This window comes from Aspergillus affinis, assembly GCF_023601865.1.
Source record: "Aspergillus affinis strain CMG 70 chromosome Unknown NODE_4_length_623078_cov_86_301200, whole genome shotgun sequence".
NCBI lineage: Eukaryota > Fungi > Ascomycota > Eurotiomycetes > Eurotiales > Aspergillaceae > Aspergillus > Aspergillus affinis.
Window position 1 is genome coordinate 314,028 of NW_026515785.1, and position 25,728 is coordinate 339,755.

Here is a 25,728-nt window from a genome sequence, read left to right on the forward strand (position 1 = left end):
TGGAGGAACTCTTGCGATAACACAAAGTACAGAGAATACAGCTGACAGTGAAAGTCAGGCCAGAAGATTTCGACAGGCTGGAAACAGCCCGTGTTCAAGACGACCGGAGTGAAAGGTCTCTCGGCAGGAAGTAGATTGATTGATTGATGTATTCATCTGGCCGGAGATACGAAGACGCGGATCTCATTGGCCCCGGAGCTTGGACGGTCACGACGAAGAGCCTCTCGTTCGGTCGGTGGCGCGGGTTTCTGCTTTCTAGAACAACGCTTCTTGCACGGTTCCTATATCCTCCTTGATTTCCTTGTCAATCAGAAAGAATACCAAGACTTCTTTCCCTTTTCCTCCCCAACCCTGGCACTTTTCCCCGTTGGTCTTAATTGAAGCGCCAACCCACGTGACGGGCTGCGCGTCTGGGCGCGTTTTTGCTTTTTCGCCTTTTTCTTTTTTTCTTTCTCTTTTGCGGAGAATCCAATCCGATCTGAAGAGGTTGGACGCCTTTCACTCAGTCAACCGAGCAGGTCCTCCCTGACTGGGCTCTCCCCACTCTCACTCTCTGTGTTCTTTCACTTTGACTTTTCCCCTTCCTCTCCCTCCATACCCTCAAGATGGAGGACACCGTCCCCGATACGCCTGTGAGCGACAAGAAGGTCATTCACAGCACTCCTCCGCCCGCCGACGCAGAATATGAGACGGTTGCCACCGTGCCACTGGGAAACCTCCACCATCCCCCGACCACCCAATTGACCCCGGCTTCTCAGCGACTAACGCAACCCACCCAACTGATCGAGCCCCCTCATTCAGCGAAAAGCAACTCCGTCGTCCAGGTCGCTGCCTCCTCTCCTCTGGGCCCTACTTCGTCCCCCTCGCGACCGACCCCGGTCGGTGGTCGCCTTTCGAGCGTCATGGCGCCCAACGGTACGCAATTTCGTCCCCCTGTCTCCGCAGGTCCGGCCAAACGTGCGCCGGTGATTGACCTCGATGACGACGTCCCGATGTATCGAGGCGGTTCCTCCGATGATGATGCTCAAATGGCGATGAATACGGACATCAAACCCTCCACATTTACCAAATCTGCTCGAATTCCGGAAGACGGCAACGATTCCATGAATCGGTTCAAAGAAATCACGGCATCGGCAGTGTACAACCCTACGACCGCCAAACGCCCTGCGGCTCAAATGGACCTTGCGCCCAAGGGGATCCCGGTTAAAAAAATTCGCCAGGACGCCCCCTCCCGCGCGCAGCCCGTGTCCTCGAATATCGCATCGCTACAAGAAATCGAAGACTACCAGATGAGAGTCAAGGTTGAAAGGATGCAGAAAGTGATGCCGCAGAAGTCTGTGCAGGCTTGCTTGCAGGCCCTCGTTTTCAAGCGCGGGAATTACGACGATGCGCTGGATCATTTGGTCAATAGCGAAGAAGTGGATGCGCATGGTATGTCGGACGATGAGTTGAGTATGAATAAACACGCGTCGGCCCCGGTGAAGCAGCAGATCAAAGCCCGTGGGACGATTCAAGACAAATGGGCTGCAATGAACCTGCAAAACCGGAACAGCCAGAAAACCGAACCTTCCCAGGAGGAATTGCAACCTCGAAGACGCCTAATGAGAGGACCGAAGAGTCGGGCCACTTCTCCAAGCCCGGTCCGCTCGGAATCGCCGCCGAAGAAGAAGCCTGGTCGACTGATCCAGGGTCGCAAACGGGTCTCTCCTGAGCGCTCCGAATCACCGGAGGCGCCCTTGGAGATTTCCGACGATTCCGACTCTGCAGTCGAGGACGCTCCCGAGGAGGGAGGACCGCTGGAAACTAAGGTGTTGCACTTCTTCAACAAGTGCCAGTTGCTGGACCTTGCAGACATCGCCGCGATCACCGAAGATATTGCCGAGCACATCATCTCCCATCGACCATTTGCGTCTCTTGACGAGGTACGCGTGGTTCCTGCGCCGACAGCCAACCAGGCCGCGAAACCGAAAGGGAGTCGTGGACGGAAGACACCCAAGCCGATTGGCGACAAAATTGTTGACAAGTGCTTGGATATGTGGGTGGGGTACGACGCCGTGGACTCTCTGGTCGCTCGGTGTGAAGCATTAGGAAAGCCGATTGCGACCGAGATGAAGAAATGGGGCGTGGATATCTTCGGCAAGCGCGATGGGGAACTGGAGCTGGTGTCGATTGACCCCGGGGCTTCCCACGATTCCGGCATTGGAACTCCCGCTAGTCAGCGCTCTGAGGAAGACAGCGATGGCCCTGCCTCCGGATCACGCAAGACGCGCTTCATCTCGCAACCGGGAATCATGTGTGAAGACCTGAAGATGAAAGACTATCAGATCGTCGGCATCAACTGGCTCTCGCTGCTCTTCGAAAAGGAGCTTAGTTGTATTCTGGCGGATGACATGGGACTTGGAAAGACTTGCCAGGTTATCGCATTTTTAGCCCACCTCTTTGAGAAGGGCATCAAGGGCCCTCACCTGATCGTGGTGCCCTCATCAACAATCGAAAACTGGCTTAGAGAGTTCCAGAAATTCTGTCCCACCCTCCAGGTCATGCCCTACTATGCTGGTCAGGCCGAGCGGGCAGCGATTCGGGAGACAATCGAAGATAACAGGGACGAAATTAATGTTATCATCACCACCTACACCATCGCGAAGGGCAAGGTCGATGCTCATTTCCTTCGGCATATGGATTTCAGTGTCTGCGTCTACGATGAAGGACACATGCTAAAGAGTTCTACGTCTGTTTTGTATGAAAAGTTGATCAGGATTCCGGCCCGCTTCAGGCTACTCCTGACGGGAACACCCCTCCAAAACAACCTTCAGGAACTCGCCTCCTTGCTGGGTTTTATCTTGCCAAAGGTTTTCCACGAGCGCAAGGAGGAACTCCAATATATCTTTGCGAACAAGGCGAAGACTGTCGACGATTCGCACTCTGCGCTTCTGTCTGCTCAACGCATCGAGCGTGCCAAGTCTATGCTCAAACCTTTTGTCCTGCGACGGAAGAAGCACCAAGTCATTGATTTGCCGGCGAAGGTATCTCACGTGGAGTATTGCGAGCTCAATGCCTCCCAGAAAGAAATCTACGAGCACGAGCAGGAGGAGGTCCGCCAGCTTTTGGCTGACCGAGCAGCTGGCAAGAAGACCGGCAACCGGTCTGCGAACATTCTGATGAAGTTGCGCCAAGCGGCCATCCATTCCCTTCTTTATCGACGTCATTATAATGACACCACCCTGAGCAAAATGTCCAAGGCCTGTCTCAAGGAAGAGCAATGGTCCATGTCCAACCCGGACATCATCTTCGACGAGCTTAAAGCTTACAACGACTTCGAATGCCATACCATGTGCGTCACCTATCCTAAATCCTTAGGAAAGTTCGTTTTGAAGAACGACGAGTGGATGGATTCGGGCAAGGTTGATAAGCTTTGCGAACTCCTTGCGCGATTCAAAGAGAAGGGTGATCGCACCTTGGTCTTCTCCCAATTCACCATGGTCATGGATATCCTGGAACACGTGCTTGAACACCAACAAATAGAGTTTGTCAGAATTGACGGACGAACAAATGTTGAAGATCGCCAGTCAATCATCGATGCTTTCCATGAACGGACAGAAATTCCGGTCTTTCTTCTTTCCACCAAAGCCGGTGGCGCTGGTATCAACTTGGCGTGTGCTAACAAAGTTATTATCTTCGACTCCAGTTTCAATCCCCAGGAAGACGTGCAAGCCGAGAACCGAGCCCACCGTGTCGGTCAGACTCAGGAGGTTGAGGTCATTCGCCTAGTGACCAAGGATACTATTGAAGAGCAAATCTACTCCCTTGGTCAGACCAAGCTTGCCCTCGACCAAGCAGTTGCTGGTGAAGATGGCGCCGAGTCTAAGAAGACTGAGGAGGCTGGCATGAAGGTTGTCGAAAACATGGTCCTCGCTGATATGAACCAAGACAAGAAAAACACATGATCTAATATTTCTGTCATTGACTGATCTTTTCTTATAAACACACTTGAAAACCACTATCCCTCTTGCTATGAACATACCGCATGTTTGATTGTCTTGGAGCTGTTCAATGATCCCCATTTACATCGATGTCATTCATCTACAACGCCGCGGGTTGGATATCTACACGCCTTTGATTTTGTCAGGAAATTCCATCCTGTTGAAGCTTCCATTGCCTCAGCGGAGTCTCTTCTGAACCTTTTTTTTTTGTCCGAGCAAGAGGGGACTTGGTGTTATACCGTGTACTGGGAACTGTTCTTGTTTATTTCCAATTCCTCCTTCTCTCCCTCTTTCGTTTTTCCCCCGTTGTTCATTGTTCTTTAGAAAAAGGAGTCCGACTGGTTTTTAGCTAGAGACACTACCTTTCCACGACAAGATGGAAATCTTAATAGATTATCGCACAAGATCTGGCTCTTGCGTTCTTATTGTTCCGGGACTCGCGAGCGAGCGTTTTTTATTGGCCTGGAAAGATACTACGGAGTACTGTACTATACATGAACGGGGTTGATTGCACGGGAGTTTGGCTTTTTTTTCTTTTTCTTTTTGGGGGTAATTAGATAAATAACTCTTTGTCTCTATTTTCGTGAATTTGATCGACATATGTGGTTGAAATTAACTTAAGCGGACTTTGTGTGTATGTATAGGCGGGGAAAGAAACTGAGTAACACCCTGGGAATATATGAGAACCTCCAAACTAGTAAAAAAACCGAACCGGTATTTGAACACCAGGATAATGCGCTTTGGACGTAAGAGACCAGAAGAGTGAGGAATTTGATGGAAAGAAATGCAACGGGGGAATTGGTTTCCCTGCATAGTAGCGAATATGTATACGAAGGGAATATCAAAATGGGCTCAAGAAGTTAAGCCGCAAGTTCGGGCTGCTGAGTCGTCTGCTCGGGCACAGGAGTGGCCTCAACACCCGCCATGGTCTCGGGCTTTGCCGTCGGCTTGGGGATGGAGTTGGTGCGGATGGGACCTCCGGCAGCGGCGACGACGGGCGAGGTGGGCTTGGAGCGAGGGGCACCGCCGGCCGCACGAGCAGTTTCGTTGTTCTCGAGGGCGTTCTGGACGGCCTTGTTGCGGGCCTCCTCCTTGTAGACGGATCGGTCCGCGATGTTGAGTGTCTGGTCCACCTGCTCGGCAAGAGGCAAGAGGTCATCGAATTGCAGGAGGTGGCAGCAATCCCAGTAGGACCGCGCGTTCTTCGCCATCTTGAACTCCTTGTTCTTGCCAGGGATCATCATGTTGAGCAGGTACTTGGTGTTGCCGAAGCGGTTCTCGGATTCCAGGCAGAATCGCACGTATTCGTGGACGACGTCCCTCCACGGGAGGAGACCGCCTTCGGCTTCGGATTGGAAGCAGGAAGGATTGGTTTCAGCGGCCGTAGCGATCATTGCGCCATCCACGCCGAATTCTTCCATCAGGGCGAGGCCCTCTTCGCGCGAGGTCACGTCGCCGTTCATGACGCACGCCACGCCGGCCTCGTGACACACGTTGGCGACCATGCGCAGCTGTTCTCGAATGGCCTTCTCCCGAGGTCGCATGGGCGTTGTCCGACAGTGGACCGTCAGACCCGTGATGCCCGTCTTGACAAGTCTTGTCACCAGCTGCTCCGTCTCCTCGGGCTGCGCCAGGATGCGAATCTTCACCGAGATGCTGATCTGAAAGGGGGTTCCGACCTCGCGGACCAGCGCCTCGAGGATCGCGCACAGCTTATCCGGCGTGCGCAGCAACGCAGCACCCATTCCACCACTCGTGCTGAACGGCTTGGGACATCCCGAGTTCACGTCGATGCCGGCCACGTCGCCGGCGACAATCTTGGCGGCTTCGACGGCCAGCTCCGGCGAGGCGGTGCCGATCTGATAGATGAGCTTGCCCTTCTCCCGGACCGGATCGATGCGGTAGATAACGGAGTCGTAGATGGGTCGGTCAGGGCGGCCGCCGTTGGAGGGCCGCCTGAAGAACTCGATGGTGCCGTTGCGGGGGTTGACTCGACGAGTGGTTCCGATCATGGCGCGGTCAATCGTTTCGGGGCCCCAGACGAGGTCGGCGCCGTATCTGAGGGCGAGAAGGCGAGAGGGAAGTTCTCCCGATCGAACCATCGGCGCAAGAACGAGCTTGCCACGGTAGTCCACCCCGTTGGCGGGGATGGGCACACGGGGTGGTGCAGTGAGCGAGGTCATGGCGGTGCGAAGGAACCTGTTCATAGCATAGCTTGGCGAGGAGGTGATAAGAGAGACGACCTGAAGGATCAGACGGACTTGTCTAGTTCGAGACTCCGATCTGTCGGTCCTGAGGTTATTTGGAGATACTCCACGATCTGGTATAACTAGGGATAAATTAATTAAATTGTTAGTCATGGAGGCGGAGAGAAAAAGTCGAGTGCACGTGATGATAGCCGATAAGAAGATATAAAATAGATTACATCCCCGTAAGTTACGGCTGCGTGACGCCGTTCCTGCCAAGACTCGATTCTTTGTTTCAACACTCCAACACTCCAACACTCTCAGAACACCGTAAACTAGACAACCGTACCTAGGTGAGATGTTCTGACTAGTTTCTGGCCATTTAGAGCAGAGCGAGTCTTGGAGACTTGGGGAACCGTAATGATGCAATTCGGGGCATTCGTTGCGCACGTGCCGTCTACTCCGTATAACTGTCCTACGAAGTTCTACGGAGTATTCGATAGTCTCCATGGTGGCACGAGAAGAGACTGGCCCTTCAACTTGCCTGCTGTCCGCATCTACAGGAATTGGTTATTGGACCTTTACTCCCACTACAAAGTTAAAAGTCTAATCCAACCATCCGAGACTAAGGAAGGATGGCAAACTACCGAACCTCATCGATTCGTCAGCTCATGTGAGTGGAACGGGTCAGACCGGTGGAGCTCGTCCAGAAGATTTCACCGAAAGAGAGCACAAAGAGGACGATTGACAATGCGCCTAAGACCAGGTAGGACAGGCCCAGTCCAAATTGAAGGTGAAAACCTGGCGGAAGGAGTTGGAGTCGCTTTTGGTCGAAGGTGGCAATCCGAATCTTCATGGACATTGTTCGGCCATGACGGTAGGGATTGAGATCTACCCTATCCGGAGTCACGAGAGGAGTTGTAGACCGAGCATCAGTAGTTCCTAGGTTAAAATAAAGAAAAAAGGCTGAAAGCAAGCCAGACGGAAATCAGGAGCCTCGGAAGGACATGCCGGGAGACTGATTTTCCTCCCGACAAATTCCCTTTCTCCTTTTCTCTCGGGAGTTTAAAGACACTTGGCCATCCATTGAAGCCCAGCAAAGACGAGATCTCTCGAGCGTGACCAATTGGTTTTGATTGCCTCTGCCAATCAATTTGTGCTTGACTTCTTACAGAGTACCGTCTTACACTCAAATGTCCCTGGGGTCGTCACCGGTGCCCAGACGAGCTCCATTAAGCCGATTGCTGCCCACCGCCTCTCCGATTCTCGCCCGCTTCTCGCGCACATCCGCAACGCTGGCTCCCCCCACTAAACAAGCCACCCCTCCCTCCTCTTCTCTCTCCCCTCCTTCTCTTCCTTCTTCCTCCTCTCTTCCTTCTGCCGTTTTGTCTCCCTCTTCATCCTCTTCTTCCTTTCCTAGAGTTGATCGCTCGCTTAATTCGGCGTCAACTCGTGCTGCTCTTGTTTCTAGACATTTTTCTACTGCCCCGCCACCCTCATCCAACATGTCTTACACCGTTCGCAAGATTGGCCAGGCCAACACCCTGGAGCACCGTGTCTTCATCGAGCGCGATGGCAAGCCCGTCTCTCCCTTCCACGACATCCCTCTCTACGCCAATGAGCAGCAGACCATCCTCAACATGGTCGTTGAGATCCCTCGCTGGACCAACGCCAAGCAGGAGGTACGACTCCGTCCGACTGCGATTTGATACAACCGCCGATTTGGCTCGTGGCGAGACCTCGACATGCTGACCTGATATTCCACACAAAGATCTCCAAGGAGGACTTCCTCAACCCCATCAAGCAGGACACCAAGAAGGGCAAGCTCCGTTACGTCCGTAACTGCTTCCCCCACAAGGGTTACCTCTGGAACTACGGTGCCTTCCCCCAGGTATGTTGAAGCACGCGCATGTCCTTTCTGTTGGTTTTTGTGTCACCATGCCGATTGTATTCATCCAGACCTGGGAAGACCCCAACACCGTCCACCCCGAGACCAAGGCCAAGGGTGACAACGACCCTCTCGACGTTTGCGAGATCGGTGAGCTCGTCGGCTACCCCGGTCAGGTCAAGCAGGTGAAGGTCCTCGGTGTCATGGCCTTGCTCGACGAGGAGGAGACCGACTGGAAGATCATTGTCGTCGACGTCAACGACCCTCTGGCCGCTAAGCTGCACGACATCGAGGATGTCGAGCGCCACCTCCCCGGCCTTCTCCGTGCCACCAACGAGTGGTTCCGTATCTACAAAATCCCCGACGGAAAGCCCGAGAACCAGTTCGCTTTCTCCGGCGAGTGCAAGAACAAGAAGTAAGCTCATTATCCGAAGCGTGGTGTCATGTAAACCAGAACTGACTGTTTTTGTCTAGGTACGCTCTGGACGTTGTCCGCGAGTGCGCCGACGCCTGGGAGAAGCTCATCTCCGGCAAGGCTCCCCGTGGCGAGATCAGCCTGTAAGAACCCCTCGTTGTCATTGCCTGCGAATATTCTGGATGCTAATAAAAAATGTGTAGGGCCAACTCTACCGTTGAGGGCTCCGCTGACCGTGCTGACCCCAGCCAGATCGCTGCCATTCCCCAGGGCGAGAACTTGCCTCCTGCCCCTATCGATGGCAGCGTTGACAAGTGGTTCTTCATCTCTGGTGCTGCCGTCTAAATCAACCCCCAGAGAAAATCATAAAAAAGAAAATCAAATTCTCCTAATTCGCCCTGTGGGTGAACACATTTCAACATTTTTCCTCGTCCATGTAGTAGAATACTTGAGAACTTAGCTTCTTTTTTAGTGTAGCCGCGCACTGCAGGAATCGTAATTTAGGTCTACATGCAATTGCAAGCCTAGATATAATTAAAGCTGGTTGCTTGTGTAGACCTACAAATGCCCTTGAAGAACACAGCATAGAGACAGATATGAAAACATGAAAGTATCTTTCAACAGCTATGTTAGTATATACACATGAAGGTATCGTAATGCTACAGATAGTAAACAGTCTTCTCCACCAACCTCAACATCCCCAAGAATTCAGCACCGAAACAGGATCCAACCGATAGGATAGAGATATCCATCCCGTCTCGAACCATCGAGCCCGCCTCAGTCGAGGCATGCCAGCACCCACGCAAAACGCAGAAACATAATCCAATCAACCCTTCAAACTTTCCTCTCTCTCAATGGCTCGTCCCACTCGCGCAAGTTCCTCAACCACATCGCCAATCTTCATCTTCCGCTTCCCCACCTCGATCTTGACTTCCTTGCCGCCCTTGAATCCGACCAGGATCTCGGGCTCCTGGGTCGATAGACGCGGCAGCTGGTTCACCTTGATGTTGACATGCGTAGGGCTGCCCGTCGGGGTCGTGGATGGGTTGCGCAGCAGGGAGAGTAAAAGCCTGCAGGGCCGAGAGGAGGCGCGGAACGGGTTGAAGGTGGTTTGGAGGCTGGCGATGGTCTGGACGGGGATCGTCATGGTGGGCGGACTTTTGGGGTTTGTGTAAATGGATTAGGTAGTTATGAATCTTGTTTCTGAAGTAAATGTTAGTTCAGGATTCATGGTAGAGTGGTTGGAGGGAGAGGCCAAATGATCGGCTTGGAGAGGATGGATGCAACTCACCTTCGTGAACTCGATAGGCCAGGCCTTTAGACGCTGAATAGGAGATATGAAAATTAAAGGCACGAGGCTTTGCAAACCGGCTGGAATCAAAGGAGGAGGTGCAATTGGCGCAAAAGCTGTCGCTCCTGGTAACTATCGCCCGGGAAAATCGCCTGTCGGGGAGCGGAAGAGAAGAAGGATTGGGTGTGTTTGACAGAGATGCAAACAGATCGGCGGCCTGGCTGGCCTCAGGAACGGAACGGGCCCCGATGACGCTGCTGTTGCGGCCAGCTCGACCATATCGGCAGAATCCCTCTCATTTGATGTCGGCTGTCTCGTTCATTTCCTACACTGTTGCAAAACCGTCCGCATCTTCCTAGGATGTCGATGTGCGATCTGTTTTGAATCATCGACACCTCCGGATCCGAAATTCACGCCGGCTTCGTTATCCCCCACTCTTGATCGGCTGCGATCATTACGAACATACCGCATACGATGTCTTCTACTTCTGCACTACGTTCGCGCTTGAAAGAGCTATCGGCAGCTCTTGGTCGAATCCATCCACTTGTTTCTCGGCTAGGCAATTTCACCGCTGCGGTTGGGCAGGGCGATGAGGCTCGTTTAGAGCTGGGTGCTGAGATCCACGGCCTGCTGAAAGAGGCGGAGGAGCAACTGGAATTGCTGAAGGTGGATGTCGAAGCGCTTGAGTCTGGCTCGGAAAGCAGGAGAAAGACGGTGGATAACGAGAAGGAGTTGGAGAGGGAGCGAATTGTTGCGTGGGCAGGCAGGTTGACGGATGATTTGAAGAAGTGAGTGCCTTTCGATTGTCCGGGTCAACGGGTGAAGGGTTTGCTAATGCTTTCCGGTAGAACGCGAGGCGAATTTCGAAATGCTCAGCTACAAGCCAAACGAAATGCCGAACTCGCAAAACGAAAAGAACGAGAGCTGCTGTTCTCCAGGTCGCACAGCGGAGAGAGACAGAAGCAGTCGAATGAGAAGTTGACACAAGATGATATCACCGTCAACGCATCGAACGACGTGACCGCGGCATTGAGGAGAACACATCAGTTGATGCAAGCAGAACTCTCCCGCAGCCAATTTGCGCAGGAGACGCTAGGTAGGTTGGAGCGCGCCGTCAGTTGAAGCGGTTGCTGACCTATACGAACAGAACAATCCACCGCCGTCCTTTCATCTCTTTCGGAGTCCTACACTGGTCTCGATTCACTTCTATCGTCGTCACGCAACCTTATCGGCTCATTACTTCGCTCTCAAAAGTCCGATACATGGTACCTTGAGACGGCTTTCTACATCCTGGTGGGCACAGTTACCTGGCTTCTTTTCCGTCGCATACTCTACGGACCCTTGTGGTGGTTGCTGTGGCTGCCTCTTAAGCTCGTCTTTCGTTTCAGTTTCGGTATTCTGGGCGTTGTTGGCATCTCAAGCACAGCCGTCCAACCATCTCCTTCTATCCCCGTTAGTGAGACGCTTGTGCAAGAAACGCCAGTTGTAACTCCAAGGGCAGAGCCCAGCGTCGAGACTGCGCCTAGCGAAGCCGTTTGGGACCAGCCCCCTGCAACTGAAGAGTCAGATAATGACCGGATGATCGACCAGATTGCGGAAATGGTGGAAACAAGTGCCGAGCAAGAAGAAACCTTTATCCAAGAAGAGCCATTGCCGGAAGAGTCGCGGACACAGGATGAACCGCCTCGAAATACCAAAAAGCGGATGTACGAGGCCACCGAGGTTTTGGAGAATAGAAGGGATGAGCTATAGATAGATGAGATAATGTTTTACGAGAATATCAGTAGTATTACAGAATAATACCTGTGATAATTTCGTGCTCTGTAGACCGCATGGGTCATAGAACAATAAAAGCCTTGGCATCTAGGTATGCGCGTATCACGTGGGGACGCGTCTCGACACGACCTCATCTGCGGGTGTCGTCGGTCGTTAGCTGAGCATACTCATTCTTGACTCTTTTTTCATGAATCAAGGAATTTCACTTCTAAATTGACTGCCCAATCACACAGCTAGTTATGGCCTCTAATTTCTTCAACAACAAAGCCCGCGCAGCAGCAGCAGCTGCAGGGACGTCAAGCAGCTCCAAAACCAAAGGCACAGACAAAGAAGCGCAGGCACAAAATCAACCATGGGTCGAGAAATAGTACGAGGACACAATTTGCAAGACCATTGACGTACTACCCTTCTAATATCAAGAAACAGCCGCCCGAAGACACTAGATGATGTCGCTGCCCAAGACCATACCACGAAAGTTCTCCAGCGAACACTGCAGGCATCCAACGTATGTGCTTTCTTGTGGTTCCAAAATCCAGCTTCATGTACTAATGTCGCTAATGATAACAGCTTCCTCATATGCTCTTCTACGGTCCTCCAGGTACCGGAAAAACCTCGACGATCCTCGCCCTCGCAAAGTCGCTATTCGGCCCAGCGCTCTACCGCTCGCGAATCCTCGAACTGAACGCCTCAGACGAGCGTGGTATCGGAATTGTCCGTGAGAAGGTCAAGAACTTCGCCCGCATGCAACTGAGCCAACCTACCGGAGTGGATAAATCGTATTTCGATCAATACCCCTGCCCGCCGTTCAAGATCATCGTGCTGGATGAAGCCGACAGCATGACCCAAGACGCCCAGTCAGCTCTCCGACGGACCATGGAGCAGTACAGTCGGATCACGCGTTTCTGTCTCGTTTGCAACTATGTCACTCGCATCATTGAGCCGCTCGCGAGTCGATGCAGCAAGTTCCGGTTCAAGCCGTTGGACAATGCCGCTGCGGGTGATCGGCTGAGCGACATTGCCAAATTGGAGGGCGTAAACGTGGAAGAAGGGGTGGTGGGCAAACTCATCCAATGCAGTGAGGGTGACTTGCGACGCGCAATTACGTACCTACAGAGTGCGGCGCGGTTGGTCGGTGCTACGGGCGGCGGCGGAAAGAAGGACGGCGATGACGATGCCGAGATGACGGATACCGGCTCGCAGGCAGTTACTGTGACCATGATCGAAGAAATTGCTGGTGTGGTGCCCGAGAGCGTTCTGGACCGGTTGGTGCAAGCTATGCAGCCTAAGAAATTCGGCTCTTCGTACGAGTCTGTCTCGAAGGTGATTACGGATGTTATTGCGGATGGGTGGAGCGCGACGCAGCTTCTCTTACAGGTGAGATTGGTTTTGTCCTTTACTGGCACATTGGACCAGGCTGATTTGTTAACAGTTGTATCGACGAGTTGTTTATAACGATGCTATTCCTGACAGCCAGAAGAACAAGATTGTTATGGTGTTCTCGGAGATGGATAAGCGACTGATTGATGGTGCCGACGAGCACCTTTCAGTGTTGGATTCCTCCCTCAAGATCTCGGGCATTCTCGGTGAATCCTAATGGTTAACCACCTAGGGATATAGGAATACTGGGGGGTTGCAGCTCTTGGGCATAACAACGAGCATCCTCGGTGATAGTCAGACGTAGCAACGGAGCTATACCAATGGCCTTGATTACTTGGTCTTTTGATCCATGCTGTTTCTGTCAAACTGAGAGGTTCTCGCCGTTGAACATCGCAGGGTCGACCCATGCTGGGTATGCAGCGGATCAGGACTACAGAGCTCCGGCGCTGAGATGTGACTGACTGTCTTGGAGATATTGCCATGCCTTCAAGTGCCCTGCGAAAAAGTCACGATTGTATGAAGCTTAATGATATCTAGTGTAAGTTGTATAATATTAGTTGTATCACCATACCCTTTTTTGCCTCTATTCCCCGGTCTACTGTTGTATATCAGATCGGACTAACGCCGATGCGGTGCCTGAGTCAAGCCAAACCACGTGCGGGACCGCCTCTCTCCGACAACTTTTGGTTTGGCTCGACCGCCACCCCGATGAACTCTCCTCCAATTCTTTGACTTTTTTATTTTTATTTTTAAGACTTATAGACCATCTTTTGAATATATTCTTTGCCTGGTTGCAGAGCAAAGGGTGACCGAGACAAGCCATGACCGCCACAGAAGCATTGCAGACCAACCCCGCGGTACCCCGCTATCTGAGCGGCGACGGAGCTGGAATTCGTGAGTTCTTGGACAAGTTCGATGTGAGTTTTACCGGGTGACGTCTTTATGCGACTGTGTAGGTGTATAGATGACTGACATTCAAAAACCAGGTGTTCCTGTTCGATTGCGATGGTGTGTGCCCCCCGTTCTTCTCTCGGAGTTCTCTCCGGGGTCCTTCGAATCGAATTCGACACAAACGGATCATAGCGAATGGCAATATTAATTGAGAATCATTTATGCAGGTGTCCTCTGGTCCGGCGATCACCTCTTCCCCGGAACGAATGAGACGTTGGAACTGTTGAGAAGTCGAGGTACGGCATGCTCGAGTCCCTTCCACCACTCGAAGACGAAGCAGCGAACCTAACTCTAGCTAACGCAATTGATCCCCAACACCAGGCAAGCAGGTTGTCTTCGTCACGAACAACAGCACTAAGTCCCGAGCAGACTACAAGAAGAAACTCGAGTCCCTAGGCATCCCCGCCTCAACGGTATGCTTCTTCCTCTCCACTCTACAGCACTCTCCTTCGCCACTAGCCAGGTAAACTAAACCCCTCCTGCAGGAGGAAATCTTCTCCTCCTCCTACAGCGCCTCGATCTACATCTCCCGTATCCTGAACCTCCCCCCAAACAAGCCTAAGGTCTTCGTCCTCGGCGAAACCGGCATCGAGCAGGAACTCCGTTCCGAGAACGTCCCCTTCATCGGGGGCACAGACCCCGCGTATCGACGAGACATCACGCCCGAAGATTACAAGCAAATCGCAGCGGGAGATTCCTCGCTGATTGACCCGGAAGTCGGAGTGGTGCTGGTCGGACTGGATTTCCACATCAACTACTTCAAGTTGGCGCTGGCGTTTCACTATGTTCGGCGCGGCGCGGTGTTCCTCGCGACGAATATCGATTCGACGCTGCCGAACTCTGGGACGCTGTTCCCTGGCGCTGGGTCGATGAGTGCGCCGCTGATTATGATGCTGGGTAGGGAGCCGGTGTCCCTGGGGAAGCCGAATCAGGCGATGATGGATGCCATCGAGGGCAAGTTCAAATTCGATCGCAGCCGCGCGTGCATGGTTGGGGACCGCGCGAATACTGATATCCGGTTTGGTCTGGAGGGCAAGTTGGGTGGCACGTTGGGTGTGCTTACGGGTGTGAGCTCGAAGGAGGACTTCGAGAGTGGTGAAGTCAGACCGGCGGCTTACTTGGATAAGTTGTCGGACCTGCTGGAGTCGCAGTAGATAGAGATAGACGTGGGGGATAGCGCAACATTCTGATCTACGGGCTATGAGTAACGATTTGGAGGACATGTATATGACATGCCATTTGTTGATAGAACATTATACTTGAGATATTTCATAGATATGCATTCAACGCAGTATATGGTCAAAGCCCGGTTGCACTCAATCGACCTTATGCGCATCACCAAATTGAGCGTCCTCATTGAGATAACCTTGCAGCTTCCACAAGGCCATAAACGCATTATACTCCTTGAGGTCCTCCGGTCTGAAAAACAGACCTGTTTTCTGGAACTTCGGATCAGCACTCCGCAGTGCCTCTCGGTCCGATTCTGAAAGCAACACGGACAGATCAAATACGGGGACACGCGATCCAGTCTGCGGGAGAGTCACCAGCTGCGGCAGCGCGTCCTTATCTATTTCCTGCTCTTTCATAACGATCACGGCGCCGCACTCCATGCGCTCAAACGCCTTCATCCCCTCCAGCCCCTTTTTCAGGGTCTCCTCCGACACCTGGGCCTCAATTTCAACCGCCTGCCACACTCCGCTCTGATGACCAAGCTTTGAACGCTTCTGGCCAGTGGTTTTCAACAACCGCTTCGCCGCCTCCACTCGCATTCTCTTCAGTACAAACGTCGGCATATCTTGCCTCCACACCAGCTGACGCGCGTGGCTTGGAGTCAGCGGGCCTATCGGATGCTTATACCGATACGGGATGGCTTTCATCAGGCCCGAGTAATACCCGATGCTATGCGACGCCATCGCCCGGCACAGCCTCCGCATCAGCTGGATACTATCGATGACCCGCACCGACAGGTGCTGCAGCGCCCGGGACGGAGATGAGCCCGACCCCGAGTCCTGTGGTTCTTGAGAGGATTCGGTTGGCGGCGCGGGTTTCTGGCCCTTGGGGGACTCGAGCCCGCTCAGTTCATCCTTTAGCAAATCCACGGGCATTATCCAGAGTCCCTTGGAATTGGGACGCTGGACCAGGCCCCATGTGGTCAGCAGATCCCGGGGCGATCGGGCGGCTGTAATGGTGCACATTCGGATGGGCGAGGCGAGGGCTTGCGCCCAGGGATTCTTGCGGAGGCGGTTCAGGTCTTCGGCGGTTGGGGGGCGCTTTTTGTGCTTCTTCACGGGGTTGATATGCGGGTGCGTGAGGAGGGGGGATTGAGGGAGTTGGTCGGAGGGTCGGGGCGTAGGTGTATCTGGGGAGTCATTGTTGGGTTGCTCTGCGTGTGTTGCGTCTTGGTGGTGCTGTTGTGCTTGGGATTGAGTCGTCGTGGATGAGATGGTACGTCGAGGACTGAAAGACAAGGTATTGGGATGAGGGGACGGGAAAATCTGTCGGTACACCGTCAAACGCCATGATGCGTATGGAACATGACGCAAACACTGCATGTTGTGGAATTGTGCCCTGAAGCGAGTGTAGTAGTAGAGGGAAAGAGCGAAGAACCGCGACGGAAGAAGAAAAGAAGCTCCGAAAGCTTGGCGGGACTTTGCTCTCGTCCAGCCCCGACCTTATCGATCTACTTCCCTCCACTTCCCTCTTTCACATACCCCTCCCCCTCTTTCTCTCAATTATAAATACATCTCCCCTATACAGCATGAATCCGGCCCGCTCGGTATCGCGACTGAGTCGCCTTCTCCCTCGCTCCTCCATTGCGGCCGGTCTTCCCGCGGCATCGCGCAGCTTCGCCAGCTCCATTCCGTCATTATCGAAGGGCGCGAGCTCTCCGCGGGCATGGACCCCTACGCCGTTCGTCACGGAGACTGTGGTATGTTTTTGATTCTCCTGCGCATTGGCCAGAAAGAAGCTAATTATCCCAGGGAGGTGGTTGGCACACTTGTAAGTCGTGAATCAATCAATCAGATCCTGATACCGGTCAGCGCTCACCGCAGCGATAACTAACTACTTCCTCCGAATAACTATAGATGATATCTTCTCTAGACTCCTCAAGGTATCTCCCATAACCGGATAGATACTCCCAGCCTAGACCGTGCTAATTGACCGTCCAGGAACGAATCATCTGTTTAAACGGCGAAGTCGACGAATCCATGTCCGCGTCGATCGTCGCGCAACTCCTCTTCCTCGAAGCCGATAACCCCCAGAAGCCCATCCACCTGTATATCAATTCTCCGGGAGGATCAGTCACGGCTGGTTAGTACCACTCCCCTCCCCTCCGACGAAGCGGTCCCTCCTCCCCGCCTTCCACTAACAACCATATTCAAACCAAACTCACAGGTCTCGCAATCTACGACACAATGAGCTACATCGCCTCCCCGGTCTCCACGATCTGCGTCGGCCAAGCCGCCTCTATGGGCTCGCTGCTTCTATGTGGCGGCCACGCCGGAAAACGGTACTGCCTGCCACACTCGTCCATCATGATGCACCAGCCGTCGGGCGGATATTTCGGACAGGCCAGCGACATCGCCATCCACGCGAAGGAGATCCTGCGGGTGCGCGAGCAGCTGAATAAGATCTACAAGCGCCATTTGACGGGCAAGAAGGAGATGTCGCTAGAGGAGATCGAGAAATTGATGGAGAGGGATTATTTCATGGGGGCGCAGGAGGCGTTGGAGATGGGGATCGTGGATGAGGTCTTGGGTCGGAGGGTTCAGGGGGAGAAGGAGTGATTGAGTCGGTCACGGGGTTCGAAAGTCGAGTATGTGTGTTTGTGGTTTATGGTTCTTGGCATACCCTTTTCTTGTTTTATGTGTTTGTATAACTATGATCGCTGGGGAGACGGTCTGACCTTCTTCATGATGGAAGGATTGGGTCGAGACGAGGAACAATAGATCATGATCATTTATATTCGTATTGCCATATGTACACGAAACGCCAATACCAACTCCAACGCCAGTGAACTGTAAGATCTAAAAATAAAGCAGAGGGAAGGTCAAGAGCCTCCCGGTGCGATTCTCTCCACCCGTCCGTCCGGCCGCACCTGAAGTCCGAATCGCTGTCGAAGAAAAGCCGCAGTTTGGTCGGAGGGAACGTATGCGGAGGTGCGTCTCGCCGCGACGGGACTATACCGCCACTGGTCTCGAATCACGTCGAACAGACCGAGATCCATGACTACCGCTTCTCCCGAGGCAAACGAGTCAACGGGGTGGTGATTCTTACTGCCAGATGTATGTCCGCTTTCCAAGGGATCCGCCAGCAGCTCGTCCCGTTCGAACTCCTCGTCCAGGTTGAGCCGAGACTGGGACCCGGATTCTCGGGATCCAAGAGCGTCACCAAGTCCAAGCCCATGACTATCCGCCTCCGACGAACTCGAGGTGTGATTGCTGCGATTACTGTCGTTGTGCAGAACACCGCGTTCTTCGGAATCATGGTCCTGATCTCGCTCGGCAATAGGCGATTGCGCAGTCGACGACGGCGACGGTGATGCGGCGGTGGTGTTGGCGGCCGCCGTTGCCTCGGTAGTTTTGACCCGCTCCACAATAAGACCCAGCATGATAAGATGGAGCAGCATGACCAACACATCGAAAGAGAGGAGCCGAGCGACCGGCACGGGCGCCTTCTGGCCAATGAAGTCGATCAAGAGTCCGCCGTGCAGGTAGCCGCGAGTGGACTCCCCCGCGTCCGGGTGGATGAAGAAGTAGTGGAACACCATACAGAATAAGTTGCTGGTGAAGATGGCGCCGACGAAGGGTTGGTTCCGGGTCGGGTCGAACGGGGGGGTTTTCGGGGTGAAGAAGATTAATTGAATGATGGAACGGACGGCGAAAAGGACGATAGAGCAACTGGAAGCTGTGAGCATGGTTTCTGAGAGCCGGGTCGGGGAGGGGACAGCTCTCCGGGGTATCGAGTGTGGGGAAGGGGAGAGAAAGTATATTCAGGGGAATGCTCACTCCATATAATACAGCGCAGAAAGTTGACAATATATGAGAATATCAAGGTCGCGGAGCAGCCTGTCGATCAGCGCGACCTTCGCGGCCGACTGCAGCTTCTTTATACGCCCATCCTGAGGGTTGGGGGAGCTCGACCGTCGTCCAGGGACGTCCGCGACGCTTCCATATGATAAGCCGGACACGTCAGCGATGTATTCCGCATCTCGAAAGACATCTGGGGTTGTCATAGAGGGTCATGAGGGCATGAACGGCATTAGGAGGGATAAGAGTGAGAACGCAACGAAGGGAGAGCCGTGAGCTAACAAACGGCGGAGATGAGGAAGAAGCAAGGATAGTCAGTCGTGTGGAGGTCTGCGGCGAGAGGATGGAACGGATGGAACGTCAGGTGGGAGCGAGCGGGCGGCGGACTTTCCTCGGCCCGATCCGTCTACTGGGGGAGGGGAGGCAAGTGGTCCGAGATACGCCTTCTAGTTTCTACGAGGAGAGATAATTGAGAACGGTGGAATTGAGCTTGCTATTTACAGGGAACAGCCCTTGACTCAATCAACGAAGATGGTCTGAGATGTCTTAGAATAGTGCTGGAAGAAGCTGGTAAACAGCCGGATCGAGTGAGCCACATCGTAGGTACCTCCGGTCTCGCGGATGCTGTGCATGCTCAGCTGCGGGTTACCCAGGTCCAAGGTACGAGCGCCAAGAGCTGCAGACAGCATGGGACCAATAGTACTTCCGCAGCTGGAATCGTTGCGCACGACAAACAGCTGCAGCGGAACGCCCTCTCCGCCGTCCTCGGCCGCCTTCCGGGCCACTTCCTGCAGTAGAGCGATGCCGGGAGAGTTGGTAGCATAACGAGCGTTGGCGTTGATCTTGATCACAGGTCCCTTGTTGATCTCCGGCCGGTGATCGGGTTCGTACTTGCCCGAGTAGTTGGGGTGCACCGCATGTGCCATGTCTGCGGAAAGGAGGAAGGAGGTAGACAACGTCTGTTCGTAGGCAGTTGACAGGTTGGCATTATCGGTGTTCGAAGAGGGCAGGACGGAAAGTCGGCGGATGATGGCGGGCAGAATGTTGGAGTCGGCACCCTGCGCCGTACGGCTTCCAATCTCCTCGTGGTCAAAGAGTGCAATGAGACGGATGGAAGGCTCGTCATCCAAGACCGACGCATCGGCCACCGAATCGATCAGGCCAACGGTGGCACAGAAAGAGCTGTTGAGGTTGTCCAAGCGAGGCGAGAAGATGAATTCCTCAAGCAGTCCACCCAGCGCAGACTTTTGGGTGTCAAACAGGATCATTTCGAAATCAAGGATGTCAAGCGGCTTGACTCCTGCTTCGGCGGCAATGAGTTCCACAAGGTAGGGATGGTGACGCTCCGTGATCGATTTGAGAGGAGAGAACTTTCCCTTCTCTTCTTCGCCAGCCTTGGAGTCTTTGGCGTCATTGGAAGCACCGGTGCGGTTGAGCTCGGCGGCAACAAGTCCGGCAATGGGGAAGAGCTGAGTTTCCTTGTTGAAGGCGAAAGTCTCCTGGCGATCTAAATGGATGGCTAGAGTCGGGATTCGGAGAACTATGGGTCGTCAGTGGGGTTCTGGTTGTCGGCGATATCATTTTGAAGGTATCATACTGGGGCGGTCAATCTTGATCAACTTCTGGGTGATGGAGCCATCACCAGTGCGGACCATAGCCCGACCGGCAACACCCAAGTCACGATCGAACCCTAGAGAAGAATTAGCAATTGCTGAGCAACGGCGTGCAGACGGACCCATTGGATACTTACATGTGTGCCAGATGCCACCTCCGTAGGTCTCAACGCCAACCTGGACGAACCCTTCCCCGCACTTGTTGCTCACCGGCTTGATCCTCAAGACGGGAGAGTCCGTGTGGGCACCGATCATGGAGATCGAGTTTCCAGGCTATGGGGATTATTAGCATCATTGGGCATGTGTGTGACATCTGTGACATTGCAATCTCGACTTACCTTCCATTTCTTACCGACAGCAAAAGCGACAATGGTCGAGTGGTTGCGGGTCAAGTAGTATTTTCCGCCAGGCCGACACGTGGAGGCCCAGGAATCTTTTTCCTGAAGAAGGCCATCAGCGATAGAAAAGAAAAACGAGCTTCCCCTGGTCTACGAACCTTTATTTCCTGGAAACCAGCCTTGGCAAGCAGGTCTTTGGCGGATTGGACCGCATGAAAAGCTAGATGGGGACTAGATCAGCCATGCAAACAAACGAGCAGAGCGACAGGGACGGGGACAGTACGGGTGGGCGAGGCATTGACAAAGGACAAGAAGTCCAAAGCCGGCTGCTTAAGGTTCTGGGCGAGTTTGGAAGTCATCGTTCGGGACCTTGGGGACTGTGGAGAAACAGCTAAGGAGGGGAAGGAATCCAGAGGATAATAAATCGGATTTCGGAGAGTGGAGGAGAATCCGTTGGCATGAGATCACTCGGTGCTTGGCGGTCGACCGGCTTTTCAGTAGTACTCCGTAGTTAGTTAGTGGTTGCCGTCGGAGACAACTTAGTCTCGTGCTGGGAGAATTGGCCCTCGGTCACCATGATCGTGAGATTATTCAAATCATGCAGGGGAGCCTGTCGGTGATATGTCTCGCACATTTGGCAGTTTTTACGCTATGTAGCTTACGGAGTATATAGGAGTTATTCCTTAATCTTACGGGCATTGTTGCAGCAACACTATACAGGGTTGGAAGTATTATCTTGTAAAGTATAGTACCAATTACCGTGTGATATTAGGTCTACAAATATAGCGAGAGGTTAATAGAATCTTTAATGTGTTCACAGCCTTTTTCCCTGGATGAGTAGAAGCCGTTGGCCTGTTACATGGTAAACATAGTTCAATGCCGGATGACATCGGGTCCACGCGACCAAGAGAAAGCTGGAAACTAAAGAGCTTAATCAAGAAACCAACCCCAGTGATCATCTTTTAGCCCATGTCTGAGAAATGAAAAAGAAACACGGGGATTGGGGAATTCCAAACCGCCCCAGCAGGCAGCCCAAACTCCGTGAACAGACCGAGACCGACACGATCGCCGGGGAACATTTCCCGTGGCCCAAGCGTTTTTCGCGTTTCTCCCGCGTGCAACGGTGGCAGCTCGCGTCACGGGCGTGTCAGGATAACAGTATAGTTCACGATCATAATAACCATTGTGCTCAGTTTGTGAGAGATCTACTCGATCGGACAGAGGAAAATCTGATACTTGAGAAACAGGGTAAGTTGACCTGTTCCCCAACTTCTGAGACAGGTGCTTGTATGTAACTGACTGGTAAAAGTGACCAGTCGGGCTATCAGATGGAGCCTGGAAGCGCGAGGTCCCTCTGGCTCATGACCGGCAGCCAGAGATAGTCACAGACCCCACATGCACCGACTCCAACGGGGACCCAGTCAGCAGCAATCAATAAAATACCGAATCCAAGATGATGCATCCCGAATTAATGATGAGGGGGAAATTAATTGCAAGGAAGGATCACAACAAAGCAACGGCCAACCTCCCTGGCAGAGTGTCTCGGAAGGGTTTAGCGTAGCCGACGCGTGACCGGGCGGAATCCCCTTCGCAGGGCCGTCACCCCCAAGGCGATCCCATCGCCAGCCCTTGGTTCCCTCCTTGTCCCTTCACCTCTCTCTTCCTCACCAGACGGTGGCCAGGTCACTCTCAAATGACCTGCCCGAGTTGTCTGTGTCTTTCCATTTAGCACTGGGCCCGGTGAGAGTCATTGCTCTGTCTTCTCTCCTTCCCCCTCTTGTCGCTCCCCTCCCGCCCAGTTCGTTTATTTGATTATTATTGTCCGGAGAGCGGAGCAAAGCCGGTTGCAGCTCCCCAGCAACGTCTGCGTTCGCCAATCCCACGATCAATTTCCCCGACCGAGCAACCACGCAGGACCGTTGTGCTGTCATTTCTGTCCGTGAAAGAATCTCACGTTTGATCACCACCTTAAACCCCGCCGTTTTCGCAATTCAACCCCAGACTCGGGTCGCAATCCCTCAGTTGAGCCTCAAAATCTTCCTACATTCGATCGCCGTTACAGTCATCTCGAAAAACGCCAACCTAGCAGCTATGGGCAAGGGCAAGAATGAGCCCGATGCTGCCGCCGGTCGCAGTGCTGCGGGGGGTGCAAAGAAGGCGACCTCTACAGCAGCGAATGGACTGAACCTAGCCTCCCCGCCCGGGTCGAGAACACCACCGAGCATGCCCTCGAAAAAGACCCTGTTTTATCCAGATCTGCAGGGTAGCCAACAGAAAAGTCGCAATAGCTCCGAGCCCATTGATCCCAATGCGCTAGCCAAGGCGTTGAAAGAATATGAGGATGCTGGCAACCCGCGCGAACGAACGCCCGGGACGAGTCCGAGTCGAAAGAGACAGAGAGTATATGGTGATAGGTTAGTCTTTTTCTTTTATTTGCGCCCTGTTCTGGCGTTCGTCCATGTCGCTCGGAAAGGTCCCTTGCAGCGTCGCGAGTAACCGCCACGGGTGTGTCCTTGAAAGACGATGGCTGATTCAAAGGCGCTTGCCACAGATTCATCCCAAACCGGGACGGACAGGATCTTCAAGCGACCTATAGTCTGCTTCATGAAGACGGTTGTCCTTCTACCCCGTCGAAGTCGAAACGACGAACCCCGCATTCAGAACTCCATTTCCAAAAGAGTAAGTTGAACCCCCCTGGGGACGATAGCGCCGACCCGACACTTGAGAGCTAACATTGTCCCCCAGCCGAAGAGGCAAATAGAATGTATTCGCGAGTCTTGCGCAGCGAGCTGTTCGGAAATACTGTGCCACAGGCAGAACTCGACTCGTTATCGCCAGATCCATTGCTAGGACTCGGCAGCGGTATCCTTGACAAAACTCGTTCTCACACTCCTCCCTCACACGTCGTGTCGAATATACCCCCCGCTAGCATCACCCCCTCCACGCCCCACAAAAACCTCTTCAACTACGCCTCCCCTCGCACTGGCTCCGCCCATCCCACACCTTCGAAGACGCCTCGCAGCCAACATGGCCCGAACCTCAACGTCCGATCCGAACTCTACAGTCTCTCTCCCATCCGCTATGATAGTCAGCGCATCCTCGAAACTCCGCGCAAGCAACCGCGCTACGTGAACAAAGTTCCGTATAAGGTGCTAGATGCGCCCGACTTGCAAGATGATTTCTATCTTAACCTGGTGGACTGGGGCAGTAGTAACGTTCTAGGAGTGGGACTGGGCAACTCGGTTTACATGTGGAACTCCCAGTCGGGACGAGTCACTAAACTCTGTGAACTGAAGGACGACACAGTCACTAGCGTCAGCTGGATTCAGAGGGTAAGTCAGACAATCTAGCTCCTACGCACAACGTGACGGCTTACCGATATATAATCAGGGAACACACCTTTCTATCGGAACCGGAAAGGGACTTGTGCAGATTTGGGATGCAGAACGTTGTCGACGTCTTCGAACAATGGTTGGACATACCAACCGTGTGGGAGCTCTCGCATGGAACGACCATATCCTCACGTCTGGATCCCGAGATCGGTTAATCTTCCACCGTGATGTCCGTTCTCCAGACCAATACCTGCGCCGGCTCTCCGGTCACAAGCAGGAGGTCTGCGGGTTGAGATGGAACACGGAAGACGGTCAATTAGCTTCTGGCGGTAATGATAACAAACTGATGGTGTGGGACAAGTTAAACGAAACGCCTCTTTATCGGTTCTCTGACCACACCGCTGCCGTCAAGGCCATAGCCTGGTCACCTCACCAGCACCATCTACTTGCGTCGGGTGGAGGAACGGCCGATAGAACGATCAAATTCTGGAACACATCAACTGGCTCGATGATCAAGGAGGTCGACACAGGCAGCCAGGTCTGCAACTTGGCCTGGTCGAAGAACTCCGATGAAATCATCAGCACCCATGGTTACAGCCAGAACCAGATCGTCATTTGGAAGTATCCGCGCATGGAGCAGGTTGTCTCGCTGACCGGCCATACCTTCCGTGTCCTCTACTTAGCCATGAGCCCTGACGGCCAAACGGTAGTCACGGGAGCTGGAGACGAGACTTTGAGATTCTGGAAGATATTTAACAGGCGGCCTGGACGAAATCAGGAACGCGAGGGTAGCAAATTGGCCGAATGGGGTACCATCCGGTGAATAGAGGCCGTCGATCGTCTCGATGAGATTGATGCTACGGCGTCACTGGGTTTCTTATCATGCTTTGCAATATGCATTAGACGTGGCGTTCCAGGCATTTGGCGTTGTTTCAAACCTGGGTATATCTTTGGTCGGTTTGAAGCAGGGTTTTTATCAGGGTGTAATTTGGCATCTCTTGCATTTTGTGGGTTTACAGCATTTTGCAGGCGATTAATAGGTGGGCTACTTTATTTTCCTTTTCTATTTCCGTTTGATCTTCGACATGTAATTTGGGCCCTTTCCCTGCGTTTCAGTTTTTCCTTTTCTTTTTTTCTTTGTTTCGTCTTTTCATCCCATCTGTGTTCTTTTTGCCCCGTGCTTGTCCATTCGGGCAATCGGGACTGTCGGCATTCAGCGTTGACTTATTGATTTTCTTTGCGAAACGACTACCAATCCATGGCGCTCCTGGTGTTATCAGAGGTGGTCGAAGGCCATGTTGTTCCATAACTGGCTAAAGGATGATTTGAACTTTCCCCTTCATACATGGCATGTGTCTCTTTTTTCCTGCTTGTGAATGCTTTTTTCCTTCTACTTTTCCTTTCTTTCTCTTCGTGTTGTTTGTTATGATGAGATGACTTGTTCACCATTTTATTTCTTGTTCGCCGCATGGCTTCAGGGGAACTGCATTACTAGGTACTTAAGAGATCTTTGCAAATTACGATAGCGTTCGCGCATGGTCCTCAATAATG

At 53.0% G+C, this 25,728-nt stretch overlaps 11 protein-coding genes across 11 annotated transcripts; 6 read left to right on the forward strand and 5 right to left on the reverse strand.

Annotated features, from left to right (window-relative positions):
* Positions 1-605: 605 nt before the first annotated feature.
* KD926_007994 (DEAD/DEAH box helicase) lies at positions 606-3,944 on the forward strand (the record flags this gene model as incomplete). The annotated part of the gene is made up of 1 exon (XM_053103363.1): positions 606-3,944. The coding sequence occupies one exon, from the start codon at positions 606-608 to the stop codon at positions 3,942-3,944; it is 3,339 nt and encodes a 1,112-aa protein (XP_052960559.1).
* Positions 3,945-4,840: 896 nt separating this feature from the next.
* On the reverse strand, positions 4,841-6,163 carry KD926_007995 (tRNA-dihydrouridine(20) synthase (NAD(+)); the record flags this gene model as incomplete). Its single annotated transcript, XM_053103374.1, has 1 exon — positions 4,841-6,163. One exon carries the CDS (start codon positions 6,161-6,163, stop codon positions 4,841-4,843), a length of 1,323 nt encoding a protein of 440 aa, XP_052960560.1.
* A 1,196-nt stretch (positions 6,164-7,359) lies between these two features.
* Positions 7,360-8,814, forward strand: ipp1 (inorganic diphosphatase IPP1; the record flags this gene model as incomplete). Its single annotated transcript, XM_053103385.1, has 5 exons — positions 7,360-7,848; positions 7,938-8,057; positions 8,126-8,469; positions 8,529-8,612; positions 8,673-8,814. 5 exons carry the CDS (start codon positions 7,360-7,362, stop codon positions 8,812-8,814), a joined length of 1,179 nt encoding a protein of 392 aa, XP_052960561.1.
* Positions 8,815-9,295: 481 nt separating this feature from the next.
* Positions 9,296-9,616, reverse strand: KD926_007997 (mitochondrial 54S ribosomal mL53 protein; the record flags this gene model as incomplete). Its single annotated transcript, XM_053103397.1, has 1 exon — positions 9,296-9,616. The coding sequence occupies one exon, from the start codon at positions 9,614-9,616 to the stop codon at positions 9,296-9,298; it is 321 nt and encodes a 106-aa protein (XP_052960562.1).
* Positions 9,617-10,234: 618 nt separating this feature from the next.
* KD926_007998 (putative protein transport membrane glycoprotein Sec20) lies at positions 10,235-13,130 on the forward strand (the record flags this gene model as incomplete). The annotated part of the gene is made up of 7 exons (XM_053103408.1): positions 10,235-10,548; positions 10,609-10,856; positions 10,908-11,482; positions 11,770-11,903; positions 11,963-12,041; positions 12,104-12,910; positions 12,966-13,130. The coding sequence occupies 7 exons, from the start codon at positions 10,235-10,237 to the stop codon at positions 13,128-13,130; spliced, it is 2,322 nt and encodes a 773-aa protein (XP_052960563.1).
* A 604-nt stretch (positions 13,131-13,734) lies between these two features.
* KD926_007999 (4-nitrophenylphosphatase) lies at positions 13,735-15,018 on the forward strand (the record flags this gene model as incomplete). The annotated part of the gene is made up of 5 exons (XM_053103419.1): positions 13,735-13,830; positions 13,900-13,921; positions 14,032-14,100; positions 14,186-14,277; positions 14,350-15,018. 5 exons carry the CDS (start codon positions 13,735-13,737, stop codon positions 15,016-15,018), a joined length of 948 nt encoding a protein of 315 aa, XP_052960564.1.
* Positions 15,019-15,180: 162 nt separating this feature from the next.
* Positions 15,181-16,416, reverse strand: KD926_008000 (uncharacterized protein; the record flags this gene model as incomplete). Its single annotated transcript, XM_053103430.1, has 1 exon — positions 15,181-16,416. The coding sequence occupies one exon, from the start codon at positions 16,414-16,416 to the stop codon at positions 15,181-15,183; it is 1,236 nt and encodes a 411-aa protein (XP_052960565.1).
* A 206-nt stretch (positions 16,417-16,622) lies between these two features.
* KD926_008001 (ATP-dependent Clp protease proteolytic subunit) lies at positions 16,623-17,652 on the forward strand (the record flags this gene model as incomplete). The annotated part of the gene is made up of 3 exons (XM_053103441.1): positions 16,623-16,793; positions 17,035-17,176; positions 17,261-17,652. 3 exons carry the CDS (start codon positions 16,623-16,625, stop codon positions 17,650-17,652), a joined length of 705 nt encoding a protein of 234 aa, XP_052960566.1.
* Positions 17,653-17,915: 263 nt separating this feature from the next.
* KD926_008002 (DSC4 family protein) lies at positions 17,916-18,782 on the reverse strand (the record flags this gene model as incomplete). Its single annotated transcript, XM_053103452.1, has 1 exon — positions 17,916-18,782. The coding sequence occupies one exon, from the start codon at positions 18,780-18,782 to the stop codon at positions 17,916-17,918; it is 867 nt and encodes a 288-aa protein (XP_052960567.1).
* Positions 18,783-19,412: 630 nt separating this feature from the next.
* Positions 19,413-21,204, reverse strand: KD926_008003 (M18 family aminopeptidase; the record flags this gene model as incomplete). The annotated part of the gene is made up of 6 exons (XM_053103463.1): positions 19,413-20,434; positions 20,492-20,584; positions 20,645-20,780; positions 20,846-20,947; positions 21,004-21,038; positions 21,096-21,204. The coding sequence occupies 6 exons, from the start codon at positions 21,202-21,204 to the stop codon at positions 19,413-19,415; spliced, it is 1,497 nt and encodes a 498-aa protein (XP_052960568.1).
* Positions 21,205-21,825: 621 nt separating this feature from the next.
* KD926_008004 (WD40 repeat domain-containing protein) lies at positions 21,826-25,000 on the forward strand (the record flags this gene model as incomplete). The annotated part of the gene is made up of 5 exons (XM_053103474.1): positions 21,826-22,093; positions 22,704-23,259; positions 23,397-23,524; positions 23,591-24,177; positions 24,236-25,000. The coding sequence occupies 5 exons, from the start codon at positions 21,826-21,828 to the stop codon at positions 24,998-25,000; spliced, it is 2,304 nt and encodes a 767-aa protein (XP_052960569.1).
* Positions 25,001-25,728: the final 728 nt, after the last annotated feature.